The sequence below is a fragment of the Phoenix dactylifera genome, unplaced genomic scaffold (genome assembly GCF_009389715.1).
Source record: "Phoenix dactylifera cultivar Barhee BC4 unplaced genomic scaffold, palm_55x_up_171113_PBpolish2nd_filt_p 001084F, whole genome shotgun sequence".
Lineage (NCBI taxonomy): Eukaryota > Viridiplantae > Streptophyta > Magnoliopsida > Arecales > Arecaceae > Phoenix > Phoenix dactylifera.
This window is the reverse complement of record NW_024068431.1, coordinates 33,270-50,300: the sequence shown is the minus strand read 5'-3', so window position 1 is coordinate 50,300 and position 17,031 is coordinate 33,270. Positions and strand designations below refer to the sequence as shown.

At 41.4% G+C, this 17,031-nt stretch overlaps 2 protein-coding genes across 2 annotated transcripts; one reads left to right on the top strand and one right to left on the bottom strand.

Moving 5' to 3' along the window:
- Positions 1-7,942: 7,942 nt before the first annotated feature.
- LOC103715813 lies at positions 7,943-8,695 on the bottom strand. Its single transcript, XM_008803572.2, has one exon. It carries the CDS (start codon positions 8,693-8,695, stop codon positions 7,943-7,945), a length of 753 nt encoding a protein of 250 aa, XP_008801794.2.
- A 6,049-nt stretch (positions 8,696-14,744) lies between these two features.
- On the top strand, positions 14,745-16,613 carry LOC103715815 (patatin-like protein 2). The gene is made up of 6 exons (XM_008803573.1): positions 14,745-14,774; positions 14,954-15,135; positions 15,420-15,609; positions 15,701-15,749; positions 15,969-16,270; positions 16,377-16,613. Exons 1-6 carry the CDS (start codon positions 14,745-14,747, stop codon positions 16,611-16,613), a joined length of 990 nt encoding a protein of 329 aa, XP_008801795.1.
- Positions 16,614-17,031: the final 418 nt, after the last annotated feature.

The window sequence follows — 17,031 nt, the reverse complement described above, 5'->3', positions numbered from 1 at the left end:
TTAAAGCTTTATTTTGATACCATTTTTTAAAGAGAATATCATGATAATTTGGGAGTAACCACAGCATCTTAAATTATTATGACGTATAATTTTGGATCACATTCAGATTTATAATTGTAAGACAAATTAAGAAATTAAATGGTATCTAATATTGTAATTAGGTTAATAAAATAATTATTATGCCCACAGAAAAATAATTATTTTATTGTCTTAATTGGAATAAGATTGTGGATTCATCACTGAATAAAAATTTTCTATGTCCACAAATAATAAAAATTTCTTATTTTAGTGTGTGATATTTACTAGTCTTATTAATAAAGTTTAAGTGAATTCAATACATGTTGCAACCTTTGCCCACGGGAAGGTTTGAATTTACTTTAATTTTGAAATATTTCATAGCATAATATGTTCTTGGTTTTTGCAGTTTTTCCTACTATGTTTTTTAGTACTACATCATCTCGAGTTCTAATCTTGAGTGGTAATAATTATTTTGACTGGAAAGATAAGATATAACTGCTATTATTCATGTAATGGTATTTGTTGATGAAGTTAAAGATTGCAAGATTGGATAAATTTAATTTATGGCCATAATACATTTTCGTCCCTTTTAGGTCACGTGGGCCAAGTGGAAGAAATACAACCTCGTTTAAGTGGTGACTAAATCCAATCAAATTAAGAGGTTATTAGGAGTTTATCTTTTCTGGTGGTTTCTGTGATGGATGAAAACTATTAGAGATAAACCTTATAGATAAGGATACGGGTTCCTAACCTAGCATTATAAATAGCTTGTGGATCCTTCACCTAAGACACTCAAGTCCTACATAGGTTAGAAGATCCGAGTTTTTTCTTTCTCTTGCGGGTCCGTTCTCTCTCTCTCTCGTGTGGCGTCTTTGTGCTTGAACAGCGATAGCCGGAGATCAGTAAAAAATTATTTTATATTTAATATTCTGCCGAGCATTGTTTCTCCTACATTAAGAGCTTACATCTGTCGGTCCACGAAACATGATGGAGATTTAGCTCAGCCAGCCAAGAAATAAATAAGGCACATGTATAAGGCATGCAACGTTCCCACCAGGTTCGATAAAAAATCATAGAAAAGTGAGAAGAGAATATGCCCAGTTATACCATCTTGCACTATTGCTTGCGTTGCAGCCCTGAAATGAAAAAGCAAACACCAACTATTTATTGCAGAAATTCAGGTATTGTGGTGATGAAGGGGGAAGCAGAAACTCCACAATAACAGATTCGTCCATGCAACCGAAAAGCTTAGCAAGTTCTTTTTTTTCCATATATCCTAACTCGTTATTACACAAACCAAAAGCCACCATCCAGTTAGTGGATATACAAAAGAAGGGTAAGCAATGAGATTTAGCAGTCTTTAAGTCAGATCACCCTCTTCTGCTTCCTTTGCTTTCAGTACATTCTTTGCTCTCAACAGAAGTGTTGTTCTCCAAGGATCGTGCACTCAATCAAAACAATATCTGACAGCGAGCTATGATTTAACATAACCAAATGAAGTCAAGCATGGGCACGGCCATAATGTATCGATAAGAGAGAAAAGGATATTTAAACAAATAAGCACCATGAATGAAATACCTATAAGAAAATGCAAAACTGTTGCAATGATTTAACATGCCACTTAAGGCATGAGGGAAAATATATACATCAGCAACTTGTCTAACTCTGATCAGGAAGTGTTAAAAAAAAAAAAAAAACGTGTAATCAGGAAGTCAATTCAGGAGATGGTCACATTACAAAGGAATGGTTATTCATATTTCAAGTACCAAGTTACATCTCTGCGTGCATTGGGAAGATACGATATTATTTGATGCCCTCTTATGATAAAAAGACATGTCGTGTGCCATTGCACTTATGAGCTAGTGAACTGTCAACAAATAAAGACATGAATTTGGTCCAATAATAACATAGATAATCTTATGATGGACGCTCTTCTTGATCTCTTCATTTTGTTGGAAGGATAACTAGAGAAACATTAAATGCCATGCTTCCTCGAACTTAGGCAGCAAAACAGTAGGTTTCTCAAGGATATTGGCATATGCATTCAAGATTTTAGACAAGTATGATAAGTATCACTCTCTTGGCTGGATCAATTGATGTATTGATAATCATGGGAACCTAACCATAAAAGTTCCTTGTTAGGATCATCAACCAATTCCATAAAAATTCCTTCTTTACATCTACATGATTTTGTCTAGGTATGGATGACATCCATCATCCGAAACCATCTAGGACTACAGTTGGGTGGGTCAAACCAAGCTTAACCCGAACTTCGAGCAAGCTGGGCCATGTAATACCTCATTCAGCTGGGCTTGGGTTAGCAAACAGAACCCCAGTTCAAAAATCTAGTCACACTGTCAAAACATGGCTCCAAAACTACTTTTCCTGTATGAGAGTGGACAAAACTTTCCCCATTCAGTCAGTGCTTCTTCTCCACCCTTATCTCCAATCTTTCCCCATCCGACTTCAGATACTCCATCGTCCCCAACGTTTGTTCTCCTTCTTCCCTTCCTCTTCTTTCCAGAAAACGTATGGCGAGACAAGGATTCGAGGGCGGATATCGGCGACGAAGGAGGGGGCGGAGCCGGGACGGGGGAGAAAGCCGAAACCGTCCGGTCTAACTAAACCACGCCGGTCGAGAGAGAGGTTCCATTTTTTAAAAACTTTTTTTTCCACCAAGGACACATGCCTTCTCAACATAATCTCTCTGCTTTAATGAGGCACGTAGGGATAAACCACATCCTATCACATTACGACACGTAAACAAGGTATGGCAACATTCCAGAGCCTCGAGTACATGACGGTGGATGTGGACCCGCCATTAAAAATGGATGGCTGGTTGCGAGTATATTTTTGATGGGCCATCACTTGGGTTCGTGCTATTGTTAGATTTTGGACTTGTATATGGCCAAGTTTAAGGATGGCAACCGGATCGGAAGCGATACAACTGTTTATCCAAATCCAACTTATTTATTAAATAAATTAAAATTTTATATTTGAATTAATTTTGAATTAAATAGATAATCTGACACGAGATACATAATCTATTTATTAAATAAATCAAATCAGATTAAATAATTTTTAATAAATTAATAAATTTAAACAAGTTAAACAGATTGATTAAGCATGTTAAAAATAAACTAAGTAGCTTTCAAACATATTAAACAGATTTTAAACATATTAAATGGGTTGAATAATGACCCGACTTAATTATTAAACGAATCAGAATAATTTAGACGAGTCAAAAAAACTAGATCTAAATTCAACTCATTTAATAAATAAATTTGGACAAATTGATTCATTTATAATCAAAATACATTTATATCAAATATAAATCTATTTGAAATAGGCTGTTTCCGCTGATCATAAATACCCATCTTTAGTCAACTTTCTAAAATTATTTTTTTTAAAAAAAAATCTTCATGCTTTTGGAAGAACCAGAGTGGGAAGAACATTAATTCTTTGACCGTTTTCTACCAAAAAAAAAAAAAAAATTGCTTGACCCTTTCTAATTTTCTGTGTCCCTCTATATGTTCAACCCAATACTCTCTCGGGGGAAGCCATGCATTTGTGAGCCTTTGTTTTTGGTATTCGAATGATTCGTTTTGGCGCCATCATGTTATAATCTGACCGCGTGGCATTAATTATTATAAACTTAGTGGAGTCACACTAAAAAATAATAAATAATTTTTTTTAATAAAAAAAACGTGGAATCAGCTTAAGAGACAGGGATTTGCGGCAGCCTCCAATACTAATGGGTTGCTGTTACTTGTTAGCGTCATAAATCGGCCCTACAGGGACCCGGTCCGGTCTAAGCATCATGCCTAGATTATCCGCGTCGTCTGACTCAGTTCTTTAATTTTGGCATTTCTTGGACTATTTCCTTCTTCTTCTTCTTCTTCTTCTTCTTCTTCTTCTTTTTTTTTTTTTTTTTTTTTTTTTTTTTTTTTTTTTTTTTTTTTTTTTTTTTTTTTTTTTTGGTAAAACGGCTACTCATTTCATATAACTCTAACGTGAGCACAACCTGCTAAATCGCGGGAAAGTAAAAGATACAAGTAAGGATGAACATCATCATCAGACGTCCAAGTAAAATCTCCGGAATGCCGGGCAGCATGAGAGGCGACCCAGTCTGCAGCCCTGTTCGCCTCTCTGAACACATGTCCTATCTGAACGTCGCCCATCAGCCATACCATCCTACGTACCTCTCTAATGAGGAGATGGCCATCCCCAAACCGATCCGCCCCTCGGAGCCACTCGACAACCACAGATGAATCCCCCTCAAGGCAGACCCGCTCCACACCAAGAACCTGCCACACATAGGATATACCCTCCCAAGTCGTCCGCAGCTCTGCTCCGACCACAGAGAGTCCAGGCGTACGCCGCCCTCCTGCCGCTATCAACCTGCCATGGTGGTCCCTAACCACAAATCCAACCCTTCCAACCACACCATCCACTGACCGACTGCCATCGAAATTTACTTTAAGATAGCCAAGGGGTGGGGGTACCCAAGAAACAAGGGCAAATCGGGGCGCTGAAGCAGCGTGGAGAGTACCTCAGATGTCCCTGGCTATCCCAGAAGAAAATCGCATGCCGCTATTTCCTTCGCCTGCTTACCAAATCCTTGGATCAACTGATTTCAACTGTCACCTTTCCCTCTCCTTTCTTGCCTAGAAATACTTCGAGAAATGGGTTCTTCATCATATGATAACTGAAGCTATTGAGCATTCCTTAGTTCCCCATCCTGAACTGCACAAACCCAACTTTGTTTCAGGTCCTACAGGCCTCGGTATTACAACTAGACCAAGCCTCATGGGTTCCCACAGCTTGAGCCTTTCAACTCTCAGCAAGGGCACCGCCACGCCGAGGTCTCCTCCTTCCCTTGGAAGGATGGTTACAGTGCTAAGCATAGATGGTGGGGGAGTGAGAGGCATCATCCCTGGAACTATCCTTGCCTTCCTCGAATCCAAGCTTCAGTTAGGACAATCCTGTTCCATTCATTAGATAAAAAAATTCTGTAGGTATAGTTGCAATGTTCTTCCTCGGAAAGCAACTGTCACGCCCCAAATTCGGTTCATGACACGGCCATGTTATTGCCAAGTTAAGCATACAATAACACGCAGCCAGTTTAAAATTTCAAATTATAAACAACTATATTCATGAAAGTCATTAAATGTTCATGTATTAAAATCCATACAAAGCTTCTAAAGACAATATCAACATTTAACATTCGTCTTTCCCATAACCCCGGAGCATGTTACGCTCCTTGTTCCTAGCATCTCCTATTCATCTGTAAGGACATAAATAAAATGGTGTCAGCTATGAAGCCCCGTAAGTAAACAAGCATAAACTTATCGGATCAAGCATAATGTTTTGTATGCTAATGCATTATTTGAAGAACAAACAGTTTTAATAAAGAAAGCATTTTCTATAATCAAACTAGTCATAAAACTATGCATGTCCATTCATGTAACATCATAAATATGATTATGCATCATAAAAACTTTTGCCATTATTCCATAATTCATGCTTTTGAAAACCGTGCTTGTCATAATTCATGCTTTGAAATTCGTACTCTCAGATGATAGTGCAGCTATGGTCACTATTATTACCCATGACAGGGCCATAATCTTTACCAACTATTATTCCCCGTTAACAGGGTCTAAGCCAAGCTACTATAACCCGCGGGCGAGGGCCGTTGCCGAGCTACTATAACCCGCTGGTGAGGGCCTTAATCTTTGCCAACTATTATTCCCTGTTGGCAGGGTCTTAACCAAGCTACTATAACCCGCTAGCAAGGGTCGTATGCCAAGCTACTATAACCCGTTGGCGAGGACCATAATCTTTGCCAACTATTATTTCTCGTTAGTAGGGTCTCAACCAAGCTACTATAACCCGCTGGCGAGGGCCATAATCTTTGCCAACTATTGTTCCCCGTTGGCAGGGTCTAAGCCAAGCTATTATAACCCGCTGGCGAGGGCCGTATGCCGAGCTACTATAACCCGCTGGCAAGAGCCGTACATAGCAATCTAAGAGTTCATAAACCATATCATGCTCTTCATGAATCTTATCTCATAGATACATTGGAAAATGAATGATGACATCATGATGAATAAAACTCATGATCATGCCGAAAACTTTATTTTTCCATACATCTTTCTACATCATCCTAATCATGTGTAAATAATATAATAATCATGATGGATGCTATTTATTCAAAATCATGCAATCATTCGTTAACACATGCTTGATCCTAATTTTGTGAAAACATAAATAATCCTATACAATTTCATAATCAAATAGTTGCAAGTATTTGATAAAACATAAGGTTATATCAGGGTTACTTACTTTTCCCACAATTCATATACACAATTCAAATTATATAAATAATACGTGTTCATCTTATAAAATGTGATACATGATCCATAATAAGATTAAAACAGGTTACTTACATTAATTTGCTGACCAAATGCCAATTCTCCAATACCTAGCAAGAACATTAAATTACATGTCACTTGCACATTTAATTTCTATTTATTTATAATCTTAAAGTCATTTACAGCCCATCCTTAGGACTCAATTTCATTTTCGGGTTCATAGCCTAATTTAATTTCTGGTTCAGGCCTAAGCTAATTTCTGATTTGGATTTGATTCCATTTCTGGTTCAGATCTGGGTCCATTGCATACTGGTTCAGGTTTGACCCAATTTCTAGTTCAGGTCCGGGTCAATTGCATACTGGCTCAGATCTGACCCAATTTTTGGTTCAAGTCTGGGTCAATTGCATACTGGCTCAGATCTGACCCAATTAATGGTTCAGGCTTGGGTCAATTGTATACTGGTTCAGTAAATTCTGGGTTAAAAATTATTTAACTCGGACCAGGGCCCAGCACGGCTTCAAACTTCTAAATCCAAATCTATTTGAAGCCCACCCTGGAATTAGGCCCATTTCGGCCCACCGAACTCTTCATTTTATTTTTCTTTTTCCTTTTCGTTCTTGTCTTCTTTTCCTTTTTCTTTTCTTTCTTCTTTTTCTTTTCTTTCTTCTCCTCCCTTCCCGAACCTTCTCTTCCTTTCTTTCTTCTTCCCTTCCTGAGCTCCTCTTCCTCTTCTCCTCTTCTCCTCTTCTCCCATGAAACCAAGAGGCGAGCTCAGGAGGAGGCCGGCCCGAAGCCGGCGGCGCTGCAGCCAACCGGCGGTGCCTGCAGCGGCCACGGTCCCACCTGCAGCGGCCGCGGCCTAGTTGGCCACTCTCCTTCTCCACCTTCGGTGGAGGAGATGGGGCACGGGCACTCCTCAAGAAGCAGAGGAACCGGCCGAAGCCGGTGGTGCCCGCGTAACGCACGGCCGACGCCCGTGATCGGCCTGACGGCATCCACGGTGCCCCGAGTCGGCGGCGTCTATGGGCAAATAGGGAGATCCCCCTTCGGCTCTCCTTCTCCGGTCATCTTTGGCCGAAAATCAAACTGGTTCCACCCATGGGAACCAGATCTACTCCAGCCGAGAGCTCTTCCGTGCATTAGAGGTAGGTATACATTTAGGATTTTTAGATCTAAGATTTTAATGGGAGTGAGAATCACAGTCGAGTGGAAGGGGAAAGCTGATTCGGGCTGGGCCGTCCATGGCCTTCGGTCGACCGATCCAACATTGGATGACGGCCGCTCACAGTAAGATCTTCCCCTTCCTTCCTCTGTTAATCCTTTCCTAGCTAAATTAGATCTAAGCTAATAGCATGTACATCGTGAATGGGAAAAAGAAATTAAGGATTTACCTAGCTCCGAGGAGCTGTGAGGTGTTCCGGCGAGCTACCGTGTCCGCTCCGGCGACACAGGGTGGTGACGATCAGCAAGTCCCAATTCGGTCACATAGCCTTCATGGAATTATCTAGAATGATACTTGTCACTATTTGGTCACAAGCATTCTACTAAATCAATGCAAAAGCTGAGCCCCCAATTCGGTAGGTTCCAAGTCGTTCTTCTTTTTATTTGGACAGTCCTGTGCTAAATGTCCATGTTGACCACAAATGAAGCAGACTCCCATTTTCTTAAAATAAGGCCCCCTATGAGTCTTGCCACAGTAGGTACAGGCCTCAAATCTCTTCTTCTTATTTGTATCACCTTCAGAGTTCCGTGGCCTGTCACTCAGACTTTCTGTCATCTTGGGTCTCTTCTGGTCACCTCTTTCTTTTTCTGATCTCTTCAATTCGGCTTCCAATTTTAGAGCCCTTTCCAATACATCCTGATAACTTGTGAAAATCAGAACGGCCAACCTAGACCTGATCCCATATATCAGGCCTTGTTCAAACTTATTAGCTTTACTTATCTCGTCCTCCATGAACTGAGGACAAAACCTGCCCAATTCATTAAACTTGCTGGTATATTCCAATACTGTCATATTCTCGGTCTGTTTCAGGGCCAAAAATTCATTCTGCTTCACCAATCTCACTGACTGGGGGAAGTACTGATTGTAGAATTTACCATTAAATTCCTCCCATGTTAGTTGTTCACCTTTTCCTTGAACAGCAGCCTTCATAGCTATCCACCAGAACTTGGCATTTCCTCTGAGCATAGGAACCGCCAATTTGACCTTAACCTCCTCAAGAAATTGTAGGGCATCGTACATCTCCTCTATCTCCCGAATCCAGGTCTCAGCAGCCAAGTAATCAGCCCCTCCCTCAAACATTGGAGGATGCAGCCTCCGAAATTTCTCATAATAAGTATCGGTGGACAACACAGATCGAAAGGAAAGCTGCGTCTGCTGCTGCTGCTAGAGAATCTGTGCCACCACTTGGCATACCCCAACAAGATCTGCCCGAGTGGCTATAGCGTTTGAAGCTGGCCCAGCTGGCATATTGGTAGCTTCTTGGGATGATGCTTTCACTCATTTTCTTTTAAGTTAGCCAGAACTTCATTCTCGCTATCACTCATCGTCACCTATCAAAATATAGTATTAATCCTTATCCATTTCATCACATTATATATATGTATTTAAATATATATATATATATATATATTCTTTTATTATTATTATTATTATTATTATTTAGAATATCATTATTGTTCTTACTGTGATTCCAATTATCGGAAAGTTAACTTAGCTACCCATTCCCATGATTAATTTTAAAGTTTTTAGATCATGGTTAAAAATTATTGCTATGATACCATTAAATGTCACGCCCCAAATTCGGTTCATGACACGGCCGTGTTATTGCCAAGTTAAGCATACAATAACACGCAGCCACTTTAAAACTTCAAATTGTAAACAACTATATTCATGAAAGTCATTAAATATTCATGTATTAAAATCCATACAAAGCTTCTAAAGACAATATCAACATTTAATATTCGTCTTTCCCATAATCCTGGAGCATGTTAAGCTCCTTGTTCCTAGCATCTCCTATTCATCTGTAAGGACATAAATAAAATGGTGTGAGCTATAAAGCCCAGTAAGTAAACAAGCATAATCTTATCGAATCAAGCATATGTTTTGCATGCTAATGCATTATTTGAAGAACAAATAATTTTAATAAAGAAAGCATTTTCTATAATCAAACCAGTCATAAAACTATGCATGTCCATTCATGCAACATCATAAATATGATTATGCATCATAAAAACTTTTGCCATTATTCCATAATTCATGCTTTGAAAATCGTGCTTGTCATAATTCATGCTTTGAAATTCGTACTCTTAGATGATAATGCAGCTATGGTCAATATTATTACCCGTGACATGGCCATAATCTTTAGGGTCTAAGCCAAGCTACTATAACCCGCTGGCGAGGGCCATATGCTGAGCTACTATAACCCGCTGGCGAGGGCCTTAATCTTTGCCAACTATTATTTTCTGTTGGCAGGGTCTCAACCAAGCTACTATAACTCGCGGGCGAGGGCCATATGCCGAGCTACTATAATCCGCTGGCGAGGGCCATAATCTTTGTCAATTATTATTCCCCGTTGGCAGGGTCTCAACCAAGCTACTATAACCCGCTAGCGAGGGCCGTATGCCGAGCTACTATAACCCGCTGGCGAGGGCCATAATCTTTGCCAACTATTGTTCCCCGTTGGCAGGGTCTAAGCCAAGCTATTATAACCCGCTGGCGAGGGCCGTATGCCGAGCTACTATAATCCGCTGGCAAGGGCCGTACATAGCAATCTGAGAGTTCATAAACCATATCATGCTCTTCATGAATCTTATCTCATAGAAACATTGGAAAATGAATGATGACATCATGATGAATAAAACTCATGATCATGCCGAAAACTTTATTTTTCCATACATCTTTCTACATCATCCTAATCATGTGCAAATAATATAATAATCATGATGGATGCTATTTATTCAAAATCATGCAATCATTTGTTAACACATGCTTGATCTTAATTTTGTGAAAACATAAATAATCCTATACAATTTCATATTCAAATAGCTGCAAGTATTTGATAAAACATAAGGTTATATCAGGGTTACTTACTTTTCCCACAATTCATATACACAATTCCAATTACATAAATAATACGTGTTCATCTTATAAAATGTGATACATGATCCATAATAAGATTAAGACAGGTTGCTTACATGAGGATCCTAGTGCGATTTTGATGTTTACAAAGCCATTGAGGTCAAATGGAAGTACTAATGCTTTCAATTAAATTGATCTAATACATAAGTAAGTAAGGAAGAAAGATTTAATACATCCTTGATACGCTTTGCTTGATATATTTAAAAGAACTTTCAAGAACACATCCAAAACAAATTATATTGGAATAACTTGAGGAAAGAACTAATTTAGAGTTTAATATATCTTAGAGTCAAGTTGTCACGCCCCCGCCTCTGCGAGGCACGTGAAGCACCTAGTGCCCACATGGGGGCCACATGAGGGGGGAACACGGGTCTCCCCTGCCAGATATTGTCTGGTTCTGGGGCTTCATGCAAGCATCCTTCACCCCTCCCCGGTTTTGTTTTCCACCCAAAACGCGTCTGCAGGATTAGGAGACACCCACCTCATATGCCCAGGCTCTGAAACGAGTCTTTCCGATGTGGGACTATTGGGCCTCACACCAAACGTCACGCCCCCGCCTGCGCGGAGCACGTGAGGCACCCAGTGCCCACGTGGGGGCCACATGAGGGGGGACCACGGGGCTCCCCTGCCAGATATTGTCCGGTTCCGGGGCTTCACGCAAGCGTCCTTCACCCCTCCCCGGTTTTATTTTCCACCCAAAATGCGTCTGCAGGATTTGGAGACACCCGCCTCATATGCCCAGGCTCTGGAACGAGTCTTTCCGATGTGGGACTATTGGGCCTCACACCCTTTCCACCATCGGACAAGAGCCGTCCTCGGCTCTGATACCAAATGTCACGCCCCCGCCTCTACGAGGCACGTGAGGCACCCAGTGCTCATGTGGAGGCCATATGAGGGGGGAACACGGGGCTCCCCTGCCAGATATTGTCTGGTTCTGGGGCTTCATGCAAGCGTCCTTCACCCCTCTTCGGTTTTGTTTTCCACCCAAAACGCGTCTGCAGGATTAGGAGACACCCACCTCATATGCCCAGGCTCTGAAACGAGTCTTTCCGATGTGGGACTATTGGGCCTCACACCCTTCCCACCATCGGACAAGAGCCGTCCTCGGCTCTGATACCAAATGTCATGCCCCCGCCTCTACGAGGCACGTGAGGCACCTAGTGCCCACGTGGGGGCCACATGAGGGGGGACCATGGGGCTCCCCTGCCTAATCACGCAAGCTTTTGATTGAAGCTTAACTCTGTCATTTACATGCTTAATAAGCTTAAACTTTAATGTGCCAAGTATCCTAAGGAGAAAGAAATGATTTACAATGTTGTTACTTCTTTTATATGTTTAATGTGCAAATCCAACCTAAAGATGCAGAAAAACAGGGTTAGAGTCGACCCCATAAGAGATGGAGTCGACCCTCGCATAATTTGGCACACTTTGGCATATTCTGGCACAAATGGCACAGATCTCGGGTCGACCCCAAAAAAGCTCGGGCCGACCCCAGTTTGGGTCAACCCCAGAAAAAGCTCGGGCCGACCCCAGCTTCAGACATCAGAAAAACAGCCTTCTGGAATTCACTGAGAGGGCCGACCCTAAGAAAGTTGGAGCCGACCCCAAGTTGAGCCGACCCCAGAAAAGTTTGAGCCGACCCCAGGTTGAGCCGACCCTAAAAAAAGTTGAGTCGACCCCAGATTGAAACGTCAAGAAAGCAAGTCTCTGGATTTTCTGAGAGGGCCGACCCCAGAAAAGCTTGAGCCGACCCCATCCTGATGAACAGTAATTTGAGCCGACCCCAGCCTGATGAACAGTAACTTGAGCCGACCCCAGATTTGCTTGGGTCGACCCCAGCACGGCTGACAGCATAACGGCTACTTCTGCAGAAGTACTTTTTGAGCTTCCAACGGCTATAAACGGCTAGTTTCTCCATTCCAACGGCTAGGAAGTCATCTTTGGAGGTTAGAGAAGTATTTAAGAGCCACTATTCATCAAAGAAAGGAATCTTGGTGAGGATCTAAGTGTGCATTCAAGAGAAAAGGAAAATCCAAGAGAGTTCAATTTATTGCTTCAAGTTCAAACCCAAAAGAAATATGTTGAGCAGAATTTAAGTGCCTTCAAGAGTTCAACCAATCCATTGAAGAGTGAAGCAATCTCAACGAAGAAAAGAAAAGCGCCTTCAAAGAGATAACATTTTTCTTTTCTTCTCGTTAGTGCATATTTGTTATATTTGCTCCTTTAGGAGCTTTATACCTTTGATTTCTTATTCATTATAAGGTTTGTTGGTGAGCCCGTAAAACCAATGGTGTAGGTTATTGGTAAGCTCGTAAAACCAACGTAGGTTGTTGGTGAGCCCGTAAAACCAACATAGGTTGTTGGTGAGCCCGTAAAATCAACGTTAGGTTATTGGTGAGCCCGCAAAACCAACGTAGGTTATTGGTGATCCCGGAAAACCAAACTGTAAAGGTTTTGGATTGTGAGCCCGAAAAACAATCCTACTGTAATCCGAGGGATTATAGTAAAATTTTCAAGGGGACGCTTGGAAAGTGGACGTAGGTGCCTTGGGGTACACCGAACCACTATACATCGTGGTGTTTGTATTGTGGCTTCACTTGTGATTATTCTTGCATTATCTTTCATCTTTGCTATAGTTTAATTCATTGAAGTAATTTAAGAAAGCATCCACCGCACTCAACTAAGGAAGTTTTTTAAAGCATTAAAAATTTGGAAAAATCCAATTCACCCCTCTCTTGGGTTGTCACCTTGGGCAACATTACATTAGTTTGCTCACCAAAGGCCAATTCTCCAATACCTAGCAAGATCATTAAATTACATGTCACTTACATATTTAACTTTTATTTATTTATAATCTTAAAGTCATTTACAACCCATCCTTAGGACTCAATTTCATTTTCGGGTTCATAGCCTAATTCAATTTCTGGTTCAGACCTAAGCTAATTTCTGGTTTGGATTTGATTCCATTTCTGGTTCAGATCTGGATCCATTGCATACTGGTTCAGGTTTGACCCAATTTTTGGTTCAGGTCTGGGTCAATTGCATACTAGCTCAGATCTGACCCAATTTCTGGTTCAGGTCTAGGTCAATTACATACTGGCTCAGATCTGACCCAATTAATGGTTCAGGCTTGGGTCAATTGTATACTGGTTCAGTAAATTCTGGGTTAAAAATTATTTAGCTCGGACCAGGGCCCAGCCCGGCTTCAGACTTCTAAATCCAAATCTATTTGAAGCCCACCCCAAAATTAGGCAAATTTCGTTCCACCGAACTCTTCATTTTATCTTTCTTTTTCCTTTTCCTTCTTTTCTTCTTTTCCTTTTTCTTTTCTTTCTTCTTTTTCTTTTCTTTCTTCTCCTCCCTTCCCGAACCTTTTCTTCCTTTCTTTCTTCTTCCCTTCCCGAGCTCCTCTTCCTCTTCTCCTCTTCTCCCATGAAACCAAGAGGCGAGCTCGGGAGGAGGCCGGCCCGAAGCCGGTGGCTTTGCAGCCAACCGGCGGTGCCTGCAGCGGCCGCGGTCCCACCTGCAGCAACCGCGGCCCGGCTGGCCACTTTCCTTCTCCACCTCCGGTGGAGGAGATGGGGCACGGGCACCCCTCAAGAAGCAGAGGAACCGGCCGAAGCCGGTGGTGCCCGCGTAGCGCGCAGCCGACGCCCATGATCGGCCTGACGGCATCCACGGTGCCCCGAGTCGGCGGCGTCTATGGGCAAATAGGGAGATCCCTCTTCGGCTCTTCTTCTCCGGTCATCTTCGGCCGAAAATCAAACCGGTTCCACCCATGGGAACCAGATCTACTCCAGCCGAGAGCTCTTCCGTGCATTAGAGGTAGGTAAACATTTAGGGTTTTTAGATCTAAGATTTTAATGGGAGGGAGAATCACAGTCGAGTGGAAGGGGAAAGCTGATTCGGCCTGGGCCGTCCATGGCCTTCAGTCGACCGATCCAACATTGGATGACGGCCGCTCACAGTAAGATCTTCCCCTTCCTTCCTCTGTTAATCCTTTCCTAGCTAAATTAGATCTAAGCTAATAGCATGTACATCGTGAATGGGAAAAAGAAATTAAGGATTTACCTAGCTCCGAGGAGCTGTGAGGTGTTCCGGCGAGCTACCGTGTCTGCTTCGGCAACATAGGGTGGTGACGATCAGCAAGTCCCTCCTCCTCTGGCGCCGCTGCTCCCGATCCAGCTCCTTTGCACAGAAGGAGAAGGAAATGAGAGGCAGTGAGAGGGTGAGGGATGAAGTATCTCTGAGAAGAGTCCTTGGGCTCTTATAAGCCTCGGCGGGGAAGGAGAAGTGGTGGTGATCGTGGCTATCAAGCGGTTATAACCGCCTCAACAGTTGCCGATCTCCACCGCTATTTCTCCCAAGTCTCCAGATGGGCTGGGATTTACAGCAACAATAACATGTGTTTGGCTGCAGGAGTTTGATGGAGAGGATGTGAGAATTGCGGATTACTTTGATGTTGTTGCTGGAACAAGCACTGGTGGGTTGGTGACCGCCATGCTCGCTGCTCCAGATGAGAATAATCGTCCACTCTTCACAGCGAAGGAAATCAATGACTTCTACCTTGAAAATTGTCCAAAGATTTTTCCTAAGAATGGGCGAGGATGGGGAGACACAGTCCAAACTCTTTAAAAATACTGAATTTAGAGATGTAGAGAAGCTAGTGGTTCTAGTCATACTTAAGCATAGAGCCACAACAAAAAAAGAGAACAGTTTTGATTTGCCCCTGAAACTCTACACTGAGATACATGCACATGTTTATAGGTCAAAAATTAAAGAGCGAGGCTAAATTAAGGACTTGAATGAAAATTTGTATGATTTGTCTCTGACAAGAATTTATAGTTGCCTTCTTATATTAGCTTCATGATGCATCTCCATGCAGCAATGGAATTTTGGGATCAGTGAAGAGCTTACTGGGTAGCATCACGGGACCAAAGTACGATGGCAAGTATCTACACTCCAAAGTCAAGCAATTGCTTGGTGGGATTAGGCTCCATCAGACTTTAACAAATATAGTTATTCCCACTTTTGACATCAAGCCTCTCCAGCCTACCATCTTCTCCACCTTTGAGGTACTATTTTTCCCTCTCCTCAAAAGACTACTTAAATTTGGCATGAACTCTCTCTCTTCCTTTAATTTTACCTTTCTCCCCTTCTATACAGGCCAAGAAGGAAGCTTCCAAGGATGCTTTTCTGTCAGATATATGCATATGTAAGTACTTCTGCGGCCCCGACAGATCTTCCTCCACATTATTTTCAAACCAAAGACTTCAACGGGAAGTCCTGAAGCTTTAATCTCATTGATGGAGGGATTGCTGCAAATAATCCAGTAAGTCATTGCATGAACACCATTTCAATTATTAATTTCTGCATTATTTTACGAAGAAAAACTAATGCTTCGATTATAATCATCTTAAATGATTGAGAACAGACATGTTGGCCTTGAATGAAGTTACACAAGAATGTTTCCTACAAAATGCGGACTTCTTTCCAATTAAGCCAGCCGACTATGGAAAATTTCTGGTTCTCTCTTTGGGGACTGGATCAGCCAAGCAAGAAGAGAAATTGAACGCATCCAAGGCGTCCAAGTGGGGCGTGCTTGGATGGCTATACAACAATGGCATGACACCATTGATTGATAGTTTCAGTCAAGCTAGTTATGATATGGTGGACATCCATGCCTCCGTCATATTCCAGGCATTGCATTGTGAGAGCAACTACCTTCGAATACAGGTAAGTAACAACATTCTAGCAGCTAAAAGGAATAAATTAAAGAAATTTCATTTTAAGTGTCTTATTGATCTGATGAATGCGACTAAACTATTTGGTCGGCTTGTAGGATGATACTTTGATGGGCGACATGGCATCTGTAGATGTATCTTCCAAGGAGAATTTACTGAAGCTTGCTCAAATCGGCAAAGAACTGCTAAAGAAACCAGTATCGAGGATGAACTTAGACTCTGGCACGTATGAAGCAGTCGAAATGGTAGGGACAAATGAAGAAGAACTCATCCGTTTCGCCAAGATGCTTTCCAGTGAAAGACGACTCAGGCTTGGGAAGATGCCTTTGAATTGACAATATCGGCAGGGTGCCTAACAAGAGATCGTGAATTAATTCTCTTTAGCTATGCAATACAACTATTCTTTTATTCTTTCTTTTCTGGTACAAAATATTTTTTATTCTTTTATTATGAGGACCAGTAGCATTTCTAAAAATAGTGATCTTTAAATAACATTCTTGTGCTAAGACACTGAGATATAATTTGTTTTATTTGTTATATATATATATATATATGATTTCTTTATTTTAATAAAAGAATTGTATCTAATAGGTTATCCAAATGAAGAGAGATTGCATACTTGCATCTATTGTTCAAGAAGACCCTTCCTTAAGTCGATGAATTAATGATAAGTGAAACTTCTACTAAGATAAAGAAAAAGAAATGGAACTTCTCTTTCCAACTTGAGGTGTTGTTTGCAGGAGATACCAAAAC

Excerpts from the sequence above, each read along its gene's own strand:
- LOC103715815 (XM_008803573.1), top strand. The coding sequence starts at position 14,745 with ATGAGAGGCAGTGAGAGGGTGAGGGATGAA. Across the intron at positions 14,775-14,953 it reads GTGAGAGGGTGAGGGATGAA|GAGTTTGATGGAGAGGATGT; the intron begins GTATCTCTGAGA and ends GTTTGGCTGCAG. Across the intron at positions 15,610-15,700 it reads CCATCTTCTCCACCTTTGAG|GCCAAGAAGGAAGCTTCCAA; the intron begins GTACTATTTTTC and ends CCTTCTATACAG.
- LOC103715813 (XM_008803572.2), bottom strand. The coding sequence starts at position 8,695 with ATGTTTGAGGGAGGGGCTGATTACTTGGCTGCTGAGACCTGGATTCGG.